Raw genomic sequence first — 17263 nt, forward strand, 5'->3', positions numbered from 1 at the left:
TTTTTTTATGGTCAAGTTTAGACATTCTAATAACTCTAAGTAACTTTGCAACTACATGTCAACTATTTTGGGATTGCGCGCATTGTGCATCATTTTACTAATCTTTACTAACAGATTTTGTGCTCGTGCCCAAAGTGTGCGCACATAAAGCCGCCCTCAGTACTAAATTGAGATCTTTTTCCCTGCTTATTGCACTTAAACAGTCAACAAATACACACAAAATAATGTCAAAATACTTGTGTAGTCTTGGCTAGTATTCACATAAACAGTTACGTTACCGTTGAGACAAAAAACACATATGTAACAGTGTAATGAATCTGTGAGTCGGGTCTTAAAGTGACAGCAGCTTAATTAATATACCTGCTGCCAAATTATGATAATATTAAAAATACCTAAATGGCAGTTTTTCCCCATGGTATCGGTGTCAAAATTGCAGTGAAAATGCTGAGTGGCTTGTAACTTTGAAAAAGCTGGTGAGCAAAAAAGTTAATGTCAAGCCCTGATTATCATCTACATTATGTCACATTAACATGTTTAACAGGTATTGTAGTGCAAACAATGTTAATTTGATTCTTCTATATGCTTATGAGCATGCATGTCTGGTCTAGTTTTTATTATCCACATCCTGTTTTGTATGCACACCGTATTTTATAGTATTTCTGTAATACTTTTCGCCATCTATTTTATAATTAATAGTGTTTAAGTGCCTGTCCAGGAGCTAAAAATTACAGCTGAATGAATTTGAAGTTGCCCGTTTTTATGCACATTTGACAGTTTAACCTTCCTTTTAGGAAACTCTTCCTACTTTACATGCATAAAGGGAGAGAGGACATCAAATGAAACAAGTTTTTTACTGGCCCCTGAGCTTATTTAATTTTCCTTCCTTTTAATTTGTTTTTCAAAACACTCCAAGCAGTGAATATCAAACATCAGAGGAAGCTTAAATGACCTGCGCTAATCAATGAACTCAGAGCAGTGGCTGAGAGATGAGATTCAGACTAATTAACTGTTTTTGGTTCTCAGGGTAAAATACTGTTTGTGCCTCAATTTTAGTTGAGTGTCAGTAGTTCAAGCCCAAGATTACAGGTTTGCATCTTGATAAAAAAAAAAAAAGACTTATTTAGACTTTTGAAATTTAAGACTTAAAAAGAAATATTTTCTTTCCAAAAAAAGTTCAAATCCTATATGATGACCTTGGACAATGCTATTTCAAACCACTGTTAGGCAGCATAGTATTATGTATAGATTTGTTTACTGAGTATTGAACTTACAAGCAGCACAAATTCTTGGAGGTCAGATGTTTATTTGACCATCTCATCTTCAAAATCCTATTATTATATACTAAAGGAACTCTGGAGTCTTAAAATGGGAAGGAATTATGTGGCATCCTATTGGAATAACAAAAAAGCTGATGTCTGTACTTTTCTTTTCTCGTCCAGTTCTTGTGCAGTAGTTACCTATTTCTATTTTATCTGATCCTTAGAAATTACTTTTTATTGTTGTTGGCTAATATATTCAGGATTTTTCAGTCATAATTAATATGTCTGACTTGTATAAGCCAGTTTAGATGCTATCACATGAAGCACATTTTCCGTGTATCTAACAAAACATGTTTTATGCTGAATGCACCAGAAGGCTCGTCATATTTATCGTAAGGAAAGTTTAAAATTATATAATTAAAGAAGCTGTGGTTCTCTGCTTGGAGTAGTTGTTAACTTTAGTGAAATGTATTTTACTATCCTATCTAAAAAAGTAGGGTAGGATAAAGGTGATTTAGTCTATAATTAATTGTTAATTTCTGCACATCTTGTTATTATTCACTCTAGAGAATGATGTGCTACACACATTTCTGTCCAGGGTAATCCATTTACAAAACAGCTTGTTTATATTCAGGTCCAGAGATCATCCAAGTGAGGACCTGTGAAGCTCGGCCACAGCAGTTGTGTATCTCCTTCAGCAGAAAGAGAAAAGATCTACTCACATGCTGGAAGCATTGTACAATACTGCATATGAAAATGCTTTACAACCAAGCAGGTTACCTCCCACTTCCTACGTCTTGTGTTGACCTTTGCATTTCTGTGTCCAGTAGTATGGATACGCATTGTCACTGAAGATGAGCCAGACAGAACTTGGAAATGGGAATGAGGAGTATTTTCAGCCAACAGATATTATGAGAGGTAAGATCACATTTGTATTGTGAATATAATAACTAGAACCACTGCAACTCCTTCAGCTGTGATTCAGAATATAGTGCCTTATTATATTTAATTGGTTGAAACATGATAAAAAATATTATGTAAAAAAAATCGTCTCGGGTTACTTGACTGTAACCCTGTCAAGTAACCTGAGACGTTCCCTTTCAAAAGCTACACTCAATGCTACGCTTGATTCAGCATTATGGAAATGAGAATACCCACTGCCGCACTGGGGGTGTCTGGACCCCTCACGTTGTGTAGTGTGAGCTCAAAAGGTCTCAGACATGTGCTTGTGATGTTGATTTAAGGACGTGTGAGCCCGGAGTAGCATGAACATCCAAACTGTAAAACCTTATGAATGTGTGTGGAGAGGACCAGCCTGCCACATCACAAACATGCTGAGCCCTGATGCCTACTGGTGAAGCTTGACCGTGTGCCTCATGGGCAAGGGCAATAGCATCCCTCACCCAATGTGAAATTGTCTGTTTTGTGGCGGCCGCCCCCCTGTTTCGGCCCCATGAGAAATTAATAGTTGCTCTAACTTACGCCACTGGCAAGTGCGGTGAACTTATGCCTGAAGACCATGGACTGAACACAGTCTGTGAAGTTTCTACTGATCCGGCATTGTGAACGGCGGAGGACAGAAGACCTCAAGAGTGACTGGATTTACGGCTGAGAAAGGAACCTTAGGGAGCTAGTCAGGATGAGGATGCAAAATTGCTTTCACAATTCCTGGGGCAAAGTCTAAGCAGGATGGCGAGACACACAGAGCCTGCAAATCCCCAGTTCTTTTCAAAGAAGTGATAGCCATAAGATAAAAAACATCTTTAGAGTGAGAAGCTTGTCAGGCGCTGACTCTAGAGGTTCAAAGGGAGATTCAACCAGACCCTCAAGAACTATAGCTAAGTGCCATGAAGGGATCTTGGTTCTAACGGGTGGCCTCAGTCACCTGGCCCCATGAACGAAGCTGGCGAGCAGAGGAGTGGCACCCTGTCAATCAAGGCGTGGCAAGCCGATAAAGTGGCCACATACACCCTGAGAGTGGTAGGGCATGTGCCTGCTGCAAATTTTTCCTGCAGGAACTCCAAAATTGAAGCAATCTGGCAGTTAACTGGATCTGCATTACGTGCCGTGCACTACCTTTCAAAGACCCACCATTTACTGGCATAACTTCTAGTGTAGGGAGCCCTATCACTGAGAATAGTCTCTGTAACTTCAGGTGAAAGCCCAGTGTCCCCCAGTTGGTACCCTTCAGGGGCAAAACATTAAGGTTCCACAGTTCGGGCCGGGGATGTAATATTGTCCCCTGCGCTTGAGACAGAAGGTCCCTCTCCTTTCCGGTGTTGCCCAGGGCGAGCCGTCGAGGAGAGATATTATCTCCGAGTACCAAATTCTGTTCGGCCAACACAGCGCTTTCAGTAAGAGGCAAGACCCTTGTTGATGAACTCTGGCTAGAAGCAGAGAAACCAGGGGAAACGCATACAGGCATATTCTGGGCCATAAATGCGTAGGGGGGCTGGGTGACTCAGAGAAAAGTAGATGGGATATTGCGCTATCTGTTGGGAGGCGAAGAGGTCCACCTCTGCTTCGTAAAATCTTTCCCAGATTTGTTTCACTACCTCGGGGTGGAGTTTATCTGTCTGGACAGTAGATCTGCTCCCACATGGAGATATCAGGGGATATAAATCGCCCTGAGAGACAGGAACTTGTCCTGAGCCCAAAGCAGAACACACTGCACTAGTCTGTTCAGACAGCGCGAACGCAGACCACCCCGGCGATGTATATAGGAGGCTTCCGCAGTGTTGTCCATCCGCACCAGGACATGGTAACCTCTTAACTGGTGGAGGAAGTACTTCAGGGCCAGAAATACAGGCATCAATTTGAGGCAATTAAAGTGCCAATCGAGATAATGACCTCACCATATCCCTTGGGCTGGACGGCCACCTAAGACCGCTCCCCAGCCTGTACGGGAAGTGTCTGTTGTTTGCATCTTGTGACATCAACACACACTTTGAGTGGGACCCACGGTGAGGAACCGGGTCTGAGTCACAGAGACAGGGAACAAAACCGCAGTTCATAACCCTTACCATAAACACAGATTTTAGAAAGTGCACAAAGCATTAAGCGCAGTTATGTCACATTTAACCCCCAAGCACGTTACCCTCTGAGCGGGAGAGAGAATGCTTTTCTTGGTATTGCGTCTCAGCCCCCAAGAGAAAAGATGAGCGAGGATCCATCTCGATGTCGAAGAGCAAGCTCTTGAGACTGAGCCAGTATCAGCTAATCAGCTTTGTAATTAAAAATGTGGATGGCCCTGGAGTCGCAGCAGAGCCAGAGGTGCAACCATGCATTTTGTGTATATGTGGGGTAACAAGGCTAGGTAGAATGGAAGAACCCGATATTTGTAAGCTTCGCCCCCGAAAGCAAACCTCAGGAACTTCCTGTGTTGTGGCAATGTTTCTATGTGAAAATATGCGTCTTTTAGATTGAAAGTGATGAACCAATCGCAATGTTGAATTTGCGGCATGATCGTCTTGATAGTTAACATCTTGAACTTGAGCATTCTGACAGAGATCAGGGTGTTGAATGTTCTGTGTACTGGGCGATAACAGGAAACGACAGAACATCCAACAATTCCCTGGAAACCGCTCCCCCCCAAATCACCAGGGATGGTGGCAGGGGGGTGGCAGGGATGTTACAGTGGTTTCGTGGGGTGTCTGGTTGGAGCAGTTTCCTGTCTATCCTTGCATTGTTCCACTGGTCAGGGCTGATTTAGAAAGTAATTAGTAATATGTATTGCAATACTTTGAGTAATTAGTACAGTAATCTAATTACACTGTTGAAGGTGTAATTTGTGGCTAGTAATTAATTACTTTTTGTAACTTACACAATACTGCTGATAACTACCATCCGGCAATATACGCAATGGTTATTAAATAGGACAAATATGTCAGCTGCCCTAATATTTCAGATGCTAAAGGCTGAATGTTAACCATATCTTCTGGCAGTAAAAAAATTTTTACTGAAAAACTAGTTATCTCTCTGTTTGTGGGTGCAGGTCAGCAAAGTAAAACATGTTCACAGTGTATTCACTATTCTTAGGGATATTGACAGAGGTTACATATTCATTGCCTCATACAAAAAAAACACGTGCACACAACATTAGTTCAGTTTGGTGCAATGTGATTATGGCATGTTGTAGTTAATCATTCTTCAGCTGTTTTGACACAGAGATAATAATTGATGAACTATATCACTTTCGTCTTGTGTTACTGGGCTCAGAGAACATCAGTGCTGACTGGGCAGTGTGGATTTATGCGTTTCTATTTTTATAAAAACATGTTTTTCTTTTTTTAGATGGCAGATGATGAACTTATCTTCTGAGCTTCCAATGGAACTACAAGGGAAGAGAAGAATAGTTCGGCCTGCAGGTCCCCCGGATGGAGGCTATGGCTGGTTCATTGTGCTTTCCACCTTCCTTGTCTTTGGGCTGACATTTGGTGTAATCAAGTCCTTTGGTGTGTTCTTCGTAGAAATCCAGTACTACTTTGCAACCACAGCGACTGCAAGCTCATGGATCACATCCATCTCTGTGGCAACAGTACATTTTGGGGGTATGTACCAAGTTCAGTTTCAACCAGCAGGGGGCTCCCTTCACTTACACTCTCAGTAACCTTTGCCTTTGAATTCCTAACTGCAGACATGGACTTATTGATGTTTATTTATTTGTAAATGTCAAAATGAAGATGTGGTAAAAACTCTTTGTCACACTTGATCTTCACTGTTGATCTAATTTGTGATTAAGATGCATGCCAATGCCAACACACTGTAATCTTTTAATATTTATTAGAGCCACATTCATGTTCTCCGGCACCATCAGACCTTTAAACATTGTGAGGCTGAAATATATCTAACAGAGCAGGAGACTAGAAATATGATCCATTTCTCTGTCTCCCAGTATGATAGCTTTACATGGGCTGACGGAGCACTTGGCTACTGGCGGTACAGTATGCCATAACTGTGAGCTTGTCTGTGATTCAGCCCCTGTAGGCTCCGCTTTGAGCGCGTACTTCGGCCATCGGCCAGTGGTCATGGCGGGGGGTCTGCTGAGCAGCATTGGGATGGTGGCCGGGTCGTATGCCCAGGATCTGCTACAGCTGTACATAACTGTGGGGTTCCTTACAGGTAAAAGCACAGCCAGCAGTAGAGCATATGGCTGTGCTCCTGCACACACACATTCACGCTTCCCTTGTTTCGTCGTTGATTCACAACTTGAAAAGGTCATAAGCCAATTATAGCGGCTGTATGGGAGAGAGAAAGGCATATGATGAGACAGGAAAGTTGTAGGAGCAAAGAAAGAAAGAAAGAACATTTTGCCCACTAGGCTTTAGAGTTAAACTAGAGTTAAAAACGATGAAAATTTGTTCTGTTCATTATCATTATTGGCACATGTTGTCTAATTATTTATCTTTAATTTATCATTCTTTATTACTTGCTTAAGTAAGTTATATATTTAGTTAAATTCATTATTGCCACTTTCTTAGTTTAGTATTAATGTGCATCATTTAGATTTTGGTTTGCTTTATTATTATTTATTAATCAGTTAAATTCAATCTTAATTATTATTTAAATATTACGCATGTCACGAATCCGGTCTGTGGCCTTCTGCCCGATAGCCACCAGAGGTCGCTTCTCCATGTTGACTCTCACACCACACAGCACACTGGACTGCATTTCCCATCATCCATTGCACGGACGACACACACAACTGATTACACTAATCACGCTCACAGCTGAGAATTATCTCACAATCACTATCACCCAATAACACACACTTTATAAGCCTGGGACTTTCTCTCTGTGAGCGCCGAGTATTGTTTAGCGCTTATCCTAGCGATAGCTACTCTACGGAGCCGAGTTGTTTATGCCTTGCCTGTTTTCTTGTGTTTTGACATCTGCCCGTGTTTCCAGGATTAACCCTCTGCCTTGCCCCTCGGACTCTGTTTGCCCCTCATTTGGATCTTTGCTTGTGTACCTGGATTATCTCTCTGCCTGGCCCTGTTGGATATTGTTCGCTAATCGTAGACCCACGCTTGCCCTAGGATCTCTCTTGTGTCTTGCCCGAACTATACCTGTTTGCCGTTGTCTGACCCTGCCTGTTTATAAATAAAAGCTTGCACATGGATCCGCACGCCTCATGTCTTGTTCACCCTGTTACAACGCACTAATATGCACTTATATTATTTTGCACAATTTGCAAAAAATTTAAGCTGCAAACTCTAAAAATGTACTGGTTTTGTCAGATTAATAAAACAATAAGGGCCAGATTTACTAAACAGGGGAAATTTGCGTAATTCCAATACAGCGTATACGAGGTGTCTAACTCGTACGAATTAGTAAGATTTTTGCTAAATCGTACATATTTTACGAGTTGCCCAATTCGTATCATAGGCTACGAATGACCTACCCCTGACCCCGCCCCTAAACCTATACCCATCAGTGGGGTTATGAATTCGTACGAATTGGACGTGAGATAGCGTTGGAGTGGAAAGTTCTTTGCGTCATCTACTGACGACGTGCAAATTAAAGAACAAACGCAGTCAGATCTTTTCCATAATGACCATCGCAATCTACCAGGTAGCGTCTGGTTTAAAGCTACACTGTGTAGGATTTTCTCCCATCTAGCGGTGAAATTGTTTATGACTACCAACTGAATATTACTTTCTAGCCCCTCCCATTCCAAGGGCATTTTAACTCCTACGGTGGCCGTATTAATTCAAATCTGCCGGCAGTCGCGAGTAATCTCCCCCTCGCATTCGTCACGGTGCCACTGAGTGTAAAAACGCGAAAGGCGAAGCTTGAATTTCCAGGTATGTCCCTCTTTGGCTAATGTATTTTCAAGATGGAGGCGCAACATGGCTTCCGCCATTCGAGCGACTCGCTCGTATGTATTATAAATGGCAGATTCTACGCTTACGAGAATACTTGGTTAGTTGGTAATTACACATTAATGAGCACATATCATTTTGAAAGAACAAAGTGTTTTTTGCTAAGAATCAACTAAAAAAATTACACACAATTTCTACAAAAAAATATATATATTAAGCTGCACAACTGCTTTCAACATTGATAATAATAAGAAATGTTTTGTGAGCTCCAAATCAGCATATTATAATGTTTTCTGAAGGATCATGTGACACTGAAGACTGGAGTAATGGGTTTCCCCATCACAGGAATAAATTACATTTTAAAATATATTTAGATAGCAATAAAATAGTAATAATATTTCACAATATTACTGTTTTAATGTATTTTTCGTCAGATAAATGCAGCCTTGGTGAGCATAAAAGACTTTAAAAAAACATTTAAAAAAAATCTTACTGACCCCAAACTTTTGAAAGGTAATTTAAAAGTCTTGTAGTCGGCCACTCGCTCAATATCATGCTAAAGGTCTAGTGTGTAAGTTACAGCAATAGCACAACTTGCAGGTCAAGTTCAATGATAGAAATGTTCCATGACTGCTATAACACAATGTTTTAAAAATAAATGTGTATTCAGTTAGTAAGTGTTGCTAGATGTTCATAATACACATAACCTTGCAATACTGCTGTCCATTTAGCCAGTGGCATTTGAACAGCGTTTTACCCTACAAAATGAATGACTTTTCAAAGAAATAAATGCTTGCTCTAAATGTCCTTTTCGTTTTGTCCTCTGCAGGATTCGGCTATGCCCTGACCTGGACCCCTACTGTCACCATGCTGGGCTGGTACTTTGAAAAGCGACGGCCAGTGGCCAACGCTCTGGCCAGCGCAGGAGAGTGCATCCTCACTTTCGTCCTGACCCCATCCTTCCAGTTCATGGTGGATCAGTATTCCTGGAGGGGAGCGATGCTGATCCTGGGAGCTCTGCAGCTCAACTTGAGTTTGTGCGGAGCTCTTCTAAGACCACTCAACAGACACGTTCCTTCTAAAGAGCTGGTAGAGAAGGACAATCATGAGCTGGAGCTTTTATCGCAAACTCACACAGACTTTAGTTCAAAAAACAGTTCAGACTCGAAAAAATCTGATCCACTGAAGGTCAAAATCATAAGTTACATGGACTACACGCTTATTGTCAACGCTCGCTTCATGGTCTACTCAATGTTTGGTGTCTTTGCTGCTCTTGGCTTCTTCGCTCCAGCTCTCTTTCTGGTACCGTACGCCCGCAGTCAAGGAGTGGAGGAGTACCAGGCAGCCGCTCTCATGTCCATCTCTGCGGTGCTGGACCTGTTAGGACGGCTGCTCTTCGGGTGGGTGGCTAATCTGCGGCTGGTAAAGACAGTTCATCAGCTGACTGTCACAGTGATTCTGCTGGGCATTGTTCTGTTGCTCTGCCCACTAGCTACCACTTTCACCCAGCTAGCGCTGTTCAGTGCGGGTTACGGACTGGTGTTCGGCGCGACCGTGGCCATTCACATCACGGTACTGGCGGAAGTGGTGGGGGTGGAGAGGCTAGGGAGTGCTCTGGGTTTCTTCATGCTCATCCGTAGCAGTGGTGGCCTTCTTGGACCACCTTTGGCAGGTGAGATGTTTACAAGTAATTTGATCAATAGTGACTATCCTCAGCAGACACATATTATTTAATAAAGTTTGAGTTTGTTTTTAAATAATTTAAATATTTATAAACTGTATATATTTGTTAGATATATATTTTTAAGACAGAACAAAAATATAATAGTATTTTTATTATTTTATTATATTATATCTGTGATTTTTTTTATTAGTTGATTGTGTCATTTAAATAAATCACAAATATAATGTAATATATAATTAAAATGATGTGTAATTAAATGTTATTAATAATTATTATAATTAATAATTGTATTAGTTATTGTTATATTATGTTTGTGATTTATAAACAAAATCAAAACACACACACACACACACACACACACATATATATATATATATATATAACAAAAAATTATTATTATATTATATTAGGGATAAATTTGTGATTTATTTGTTTATTTATTTATATGTTGAGTTGAGAAGGTTATTATGACATCTACCTACAAATGGCTTGCTGAAGTTACTCTACAGTCTAACATTGTGCAAACACAAGATGTCCTGTTTTATTGTTTAGAAAGCACTTTATCAGTCATTCTAATGTATTCCCTTCCCTCATCATAACTGAGGTTTCTCATTTATGCCTGACAGGATTCAGTTTACAGTAACACCGTGTTATCTTCTCATAAAGCATCGCCTTTCAAAGAAATGCACTTGGCTATTGTGTTAATTTCATGGATTATTGGTCACTACATAAATGGCTTTTCCCCATTCAATAGCAAGTCACGCTTTGACTGCCCTGACCAAATCTTAATCCGTTCATTTGGTTTCATTTGCTGTAATTTTTCTGTGCCCGCTGCTCAGAACACATCACAAACGGTAGTGCAACAATACATCAGCGGAGCTACAAAAGTGGCCAAAGAATCAACAAACAAACTACCAGCCAAGGACAACAATACATTTAATAGCTGTAATTGATTACCAGATGATAAGCTCTGATAGGGCAACTTCAAATAGATGGTATTGTAATGTGGAGATGATGACATTTTGCCCTTACTTAACAGTTTTTCACTCAAGAACAATTGCCAGAACATGGCACAAGTTGGAAGAGTTCTCCCCTCTGCAGCCAAAAACCTCTCCCTCGCTATAGGCAGTTCAACACTAAATCATCCAGAAAAGCCTCATCTGTCCTTTTAGAGGCATCAACTGCCAAAACCATGTCCATATCTGTATACTGGAAGACTAATGTACCTTATATGAATCTCTTGGGTTTTTTAGTCCATTAAATAGAGCACAGACTAATGGTTGGGAGGAGAGAAACGCTTTTTTTTTAGGCACTACAGGTTAGGAGTGTAGTCTGCTGGGCTCCATAACCGGCGGTGTAATTACACCATAAATTAGCTCTGCTGCAGTTTTTCTCAGTGACTTTTAATCGGGTTGGAAAACTCCTTTACTGTGGCATTATAAAAGATGACTCAAATAATCACTGCATCACTGACTTCATAGGGGCTCTGTTCCTTGGTGCTTTAATTGATTGTTCGTTTAAAATAATGTAAAGTGAAATGTGTATTCAGAAAGCAGGTTGGGCATAAAAACGGGAGGTGGGATGATGAACGAACAACTGCAGGCTAATTAGTGGTGCTTAGGCAAGCGTCACTATTGTGCCCAACCTCCCAGAATACCCTAGAAACCGCATACAAATGCCCTTGCAACCACTTACAACAGCCTATAGAATTGGTCATCTTATGAGTGCATGAGTGTTTTTTATTTGAATGACTTTGAATGACTTTTTATATTTCATTTTCCTTTTTTTATTATTTGTATGTTATTTTTAAGCTATATTTTGTGCATTCATTTACTCCTTAGACTAAGTGAAACTCATAATTGACAATGATGAAATAATTTCTCCTACTGTTTCTACAGGAATCTTCATAGACAAAATGAGTGACTATGGTGCTGGTTTCCTGATGGCAGGCGTGGCTCTTCTCGTCTCAGCCTTGTTTTTGCTTGTATTACATCAGATGAACAAAAAAGGGATGGAAAAGGAAAAAGATATCAACTTGGACAACGGGAAAGGATGCGATGATCTGATTTGAAAGCAAGAATTCCAACTTTGGAAGAAGTTAGTAAGAGGAGGCTCTTGTGGAATGTGCATTTGGTCACATGTTTATTTTGCAGTGTTACTACTGTGGACAAATATGATGCATTCATGTTTCACCACACATGTCGCAGTTAAGCAGAGATTATGATTAGAGATCTGTAAGTGATGGTGTAAACTGATCTGATCTGTCCATTCTATGAAGGAAAAAGTGAACAGACCTTTCTCACCTAAGTGAAACATTCTGGGAAGTCTTCTCATGTAGTCCTATAATGATGCCATTGCAAGCAATATTTCATCAGATCTATTGCTCCAGTAAGTCTGGAAAATGGACACTGCCTTAATGGACTAATGGAAGCTGACTCATGGTTTAGCTACAGCCAAAGATGATCACAGTCAAGAACAATATCTGCAATTTCTTGTGTATAATATGTATTTTGGCCTGTCTGCTTAAAATTGCACAAATTAAAATTTGTGTTTGAAACGTGGATTTTATGTAGGTTAACGTTCCATCCACTGGTCTGGATGTCAAATACGTCCCACAGTTTCGCAGAACCTGATTTCACCAAGTTCAACATGTTCCTGGATCATCATCTTTGTTGATCCTGGAACAACATTCCAATAAACCAATCAGATTTGAGGGTTACAGTTTATGTCAAGTTTAAGCCAACCAGGGTTAGGTGCTTCTATGTCAGTGTTATTCACGTATCATTTCCCACTGATTTTAGGGATAACTTGTGGGTAGGGTTAGGTTTAGGGGTATATAGGGATAGCTTAGGATTACATTTTCAGGCAGGAATTTTGTTTCAGGATCAACAATATATGCTGACCCAGGAACCAGTCTAACTCGGCAAAATCAGGACGTGCCACAGTTTCAGAAAACATTATCATTGATCGCCCTCTAACATTGAAAAGGGGAAATGCAAGATGGACAGTGAAACTGTTTTAAATGCATGTTTTCCTCATAATTTTTTTTTTAAACATCATAAATAAATAATGCATTTAAAAAATGCTTAGACTCACATGGAATTAAAACAGCCTATTAAAAGCCGTTTAATAGAGCATAAACTAGGGGGAAACAGTATATTAAAGTGTTTTTTTGTTTTGCAAAAGCTTTAAAATACCTTAATCTTGGATCTATATGGGATAAACATGAAGGCATAGACTAAAACAGAGGCACATCCTGCTGAAGAAAACCGCACGATAGACAGTACTGTCTAGATCTTTTATGTTTATATAGTGTGATGAAACGGCAACTGTTCAAAGCTAAACCATCTTTACAACATATCAAAGCATTTGTTTTTCTTCTCAATAATCTATTCCTAACATCTGCACTTTGATGTGTTTTCTGCATGCTGGTCTGTGAGTATCACAGATAAGTGGCTTTCCAAATCTGATTTTTTTTTGTTTTTTAAATAACAGAAATAAATTGCAATATGCTTGTTACCATGAATATGAGAAAGCAAACATTATGCTCTAGACAAAATGAGCCTTCAACGGCATACAAATGAAAACGTTCTTGACGTTTTAGTCTGTTCACATTCACAGGCTCACTGTTTGCACTTTCCCTTATATTAAATTATTTTGTTATATTTTATTTTCCCTCATTTCCCTTTAATTTAACACATGAGTACTGACAGTAAACTACATACATGCACACAAAGAAAGAGGCCACTCAATGGACTTAATTTTAGTTTTAATAATGAAAGTATAAGCTGTGTATTCTGATATTCACAAAATAAGTTCATATTTTTATCATAATCGTCAAAATGAGTAATATAGTGTTTTGAATGAGCTTTTATTTTTATATTTTCAGTTTTAGTAATTTAGTTTTGTACTTTTGTCGATTTTCTTTTAGTTTTATTTTGGATGTTTTTCATCTAATATTTATATTTTATTTTATTTTGGCTTTATTTCAAATACCAAACAATGATTTTTGATATTTTTCATTAACAAATAAAAACACTGATCTTATCATTTTATCTTTCTTTATAATATTGACATTTCACTGTAAATTCACTGTGGATTTATTACTTCAAATATAGAAATAGGCCGTTATATAGTTTTTGACACTTGATCCCATCAGTAAATCCCAACGAGAAGAAGAAATAATGCTGTAATGAGAGAAAATAGTCCTCTTGCTGTTTTCCTGTGACCTGAGCAATTCTTTCTTTTAAACACAGTTGAGGCGATGAGTCCTTTGAAGTCTGTAATTGGAAACAGTTGATGGAGTAAAGTGGAATAACAGATCCCAGATCCGCTTCTCCAGACATATCTCCCTCCCGTAAATCCCGGCCTCTTCACTTTGACCTTCATATAGTCCAAGTTAGGCAGGAACCCCAGAAACAGCCGTTTTGTGACCTTGCTTGATGGAAACGTTCAGTGAAGCCTCAGGATGAAAACTGAATTAGACTGAATCTAATATCAAAGACAAAAGGAAAAATACCTGAGAAATTGGACAGAAATTACAACAAATTGGAATTCTGCCTGAACAGAAAATTCAAAGTGTCAGAACAGCTGATTAATGTGCCCAACTCTTTGTAAAGTAAGAAACTAGAATAGGTAAATACTATGTACAGACTGAGCAAACACAACCTTTCAAACACAGACAGACCTGGGCTGCATTTCCCAAAAGCATCATAAGCCAGTGGTTTTTAAGATCTATTAGGCTTACAATACCTTTACAAAATTATACTGCACTAAAAATGGACAGGCTGTGCTCTTTCTGCACACACTATGAGGTAGATTTTTTTTTTTACTTGTATACTGTACCTCATTAGATAAAATATTTATGGAAGCTTTTTTCCACCATGGAATAAAATAATAAAAACGTATATCATAAATCTGCCCATGCAATTATGAATTTTTATTTAGTTTCTCTCACAATTACGAGACATAGGCCTAAACTCACAGTTATGACTTTTCTTGCAATTGCAAATTTTTTTTTTTTTTTTTTATATAATTAAAGGTGACATGAACTTAATTTCATTGTGTTCAATCCACCTCAAATTTAAAGTAGAAGTTTACTTCATTCATGTGTTAAAACTACATGAATCAATTTTTTGCTGACAACTTACTGGGCTCCGGATCTGTAGTTCCCAGAATACCTTGCAAGGGACTGCATTATGAGAGTACATTTTAGGATTAAGTGTTATTTATGTTTGTTTATTTTTTCAGTAAAGGGAAGGACATGTTAGTGTTTAAAGTTCAGTTATGTTGGACATTTAGGAGTGCTAAGTCTGTGGTCACTCTTAGTGATCTAGTAATGTTATGACACCAGTCTTTTCTTTTCTTTTCTGTTCATTATATATATTATTGTGTATAATGATGAACAAAATTGACATGAGAAAATTAGTTAAACCTCTGTAATCAATTTTTTTTTAGGTTGGACCAACATTAAAAGAAATTGTTTTGATAAATGTAATAAAGTCATTATTTACTCACCCTCATGCCGTTGAATATCTATATAACTTACTTTATTCTGTAGAACACAGAAAACCGATACAAGAGATCTCTCTTACTCTCTCTTTCTCTCATTTTCTGTCGTTCTCGGTTGGGTGGGCCTATAATGGGGACAAATGAGAGGGGCTGTCCTAAACAGGAATGAAAGGAACAGCTGTAGAAAGTTTGGTATGAACTCCTATGAGAACCAGTAGACTGATGTGGCCCTAATGGAGATATGAAAGGAAATACAGTTTTTGAAATATTTGAGAAAATATTACATTAGGATGACTCTGTTAAAGAGTTGTGTAACACTAAAGTGTCTACAAGTGCCTGACAACACACACACTGAAGCCCACATCACTTAGCCTACATGCACCTACATGCAAGAATCAAAGGTATTTGTTTCAAAGGGAGAGACGTAAAAAGAGAGAAAAAGAAACATAGCATTTATTCTTCCAGATTTATCTTCTTTCTTTCCGGAGCACAGTGAGGTCAGGCCCCTATTTTGTTTCATCCACACGTAAATCATGAAAGCTTATTTCCACAATACACCAATCATGTTGTACAGATAATAAAAGAGCAACAACACCACGAACATTGGAGGTTTGCAGTACGAGCAACATTAAAGAGGTTTTTCTCACACAACAGCTTGAATTTTACTGTCACATGGTTCTTGTTTACTCGACAGATGCTGAGAAAGATGTTGGGCAGTTCAGATTTATAGTCTATGATCATTATAAACATGCTGTGTTCCTGGACTGATCTTTGCTGATCGTATAGAGGTCGGAGACTGATTGTATTAAAGCTTTACAAAAATTATAGATCAAAAGAATCAGAACAGCTGCGCATCAGATGACACATGTGCATTCACTTCAATTATTGTAGTCATGCCATGCAGGTGTTTTTATGCAGATTTTTTTTTTTCACAAGTCATTCTTTCTTACCTTCAAGTTTAAATGAATTGAAGTGAAAAAGTACTGGGCCATAGCAAATAACTGTGAATGGAACATTTAAAAACATATCAAATGTTTTTTTAGGTTTTTTTTTACTTGCTGTTAATTATATCAGATAACTTTTTGATAATTTCTTGAAAACAGAAAAAAAAAATCATTCGTTCTTTAATTCATTTAACAGGAGCAAGACTAATTTTCATCTATTGTTCCTTGACAGTTCATTAAAAAGGCGATCTAAAATGAAAGTAAAGCAAGTTATCACAAATTTCACATATAAAATAAAGCATTCAGACCAATATTCAAACCAACAGGTTGTAACCTACCAAACAAACATTTATCAAAAAAATATCATAGTAACATACACAGACATATATACAGACAAAAATGAATAACACGCAAATACAGGTGAAACTCGAAAAATGTGAATATCGTGCAAAAGTTCATTTATTTCAGTAATTCAACTTAAAAGGTGAAACTAATATATTATATAGACTCATTACATGCAAAGTGAGATATTTCAAGCCTTTATTTGTTATAATTTTGATTATGGCTTACAGCTTATGCAAACCCTACATTCAAAATCTCAGAAATTTTGAAAGTTTTCATAAGCTGTAAGGCATAATCATCAAAATTATAACAAATAAATGCTTGAAATATCTCACTTTGCATGTAATGAGTCTATATAATATATTAGTTTCACCTTTTAAGATGAATGACTGAAATACATGAACTTTTGCACGATATAAAAAAAAAAAATAAGCAAACAATAAAAAAATTGTCAGCAGACAACTAATATTGTTCTAGTGATTTTTACATTAATGCATTTACATGAATGAAAGTTCAAATTAAGTAATTAAGTAGTTTTATAGCTTAATAACTAATTTGTGTATGGAAAAAAAATCCAAAAAAAAAAAAGGGAAAATACCTGCACATGACACAATGTACATTGTGTAAAGTTCATAAATACCTGACTAGACTAATAACACTTATAATAACTACTTATAACAACTTGTACTAACGCTGTTG

At 38.2% G+C, this 17263-nt stretch overlaps 1 protein-coding gene across 1 annotated transcript; it reads left to right on the forward strand.

The window, feature by feature from the left end:
* The first annotated feature begins 1658 nt into the window (after positions 1-1658).
* On the forward strand, positions 1659-12815 carry LOC309507644 (monocarboxylate transporter 13). Its single transcript, XM_082181967.1, has 5 exons — positions 1659-2177; positions 5553-5809; positions 6237-6380; positions 8913-9755; positions 11666-12815. Exons 2-5 carry the CDS (start codon positions 5560-5562, stop codon positions 11836-11838), a joined length of 1410 nt encoding a protein of 469 aa, XP_082038093.1. The 5' UTR covers positions 1659-2177; positions 5553-5559; the 3' UTR covers positions 11839-12815.
* The last annotated feature ends 4448 nt before the right edge of the window (positions 12816-17263 follow it).

The sequence above is a fragment of the Leuciscus leuciscus genome (genome assembly GCF_965113295.1).
Source record: "Leuciscus leuciscus genome assembly, chromosome: 10".
Taxonomy (NCBI): domain Eukaryota; kingdom Metazoa; phylum Chordata; class Actinopteri; order Cypriniformes; family Leuciscidae; genus Leuciscus; species Leuciscus leuciscus.

Bases quoted from the DNA above. Each gene is read 5' to 3' on its own strand.
- LOC309507644 (XM_082181967.1), top strand. From the start codon at position 5,560: ATGATGAACTTATCTTCTGAGCTTCCAATGGAACTACAAGGGAAGAGA. The intron at 5,810-6,236 runs GTATGTACCAAG...TCTGTGATTCAG, and splicing joins GGCAACAGTACATTTTGGGG to CCCCTGTAGGCTCCGCTTTG. The intron at 9,756-11,665 runs GTGAGATGTTTA...CTGTTTCTACAG, and splicing joins TCTTGGACCACCTTTGGCAG to GAATCTTCATAGACAAAATG.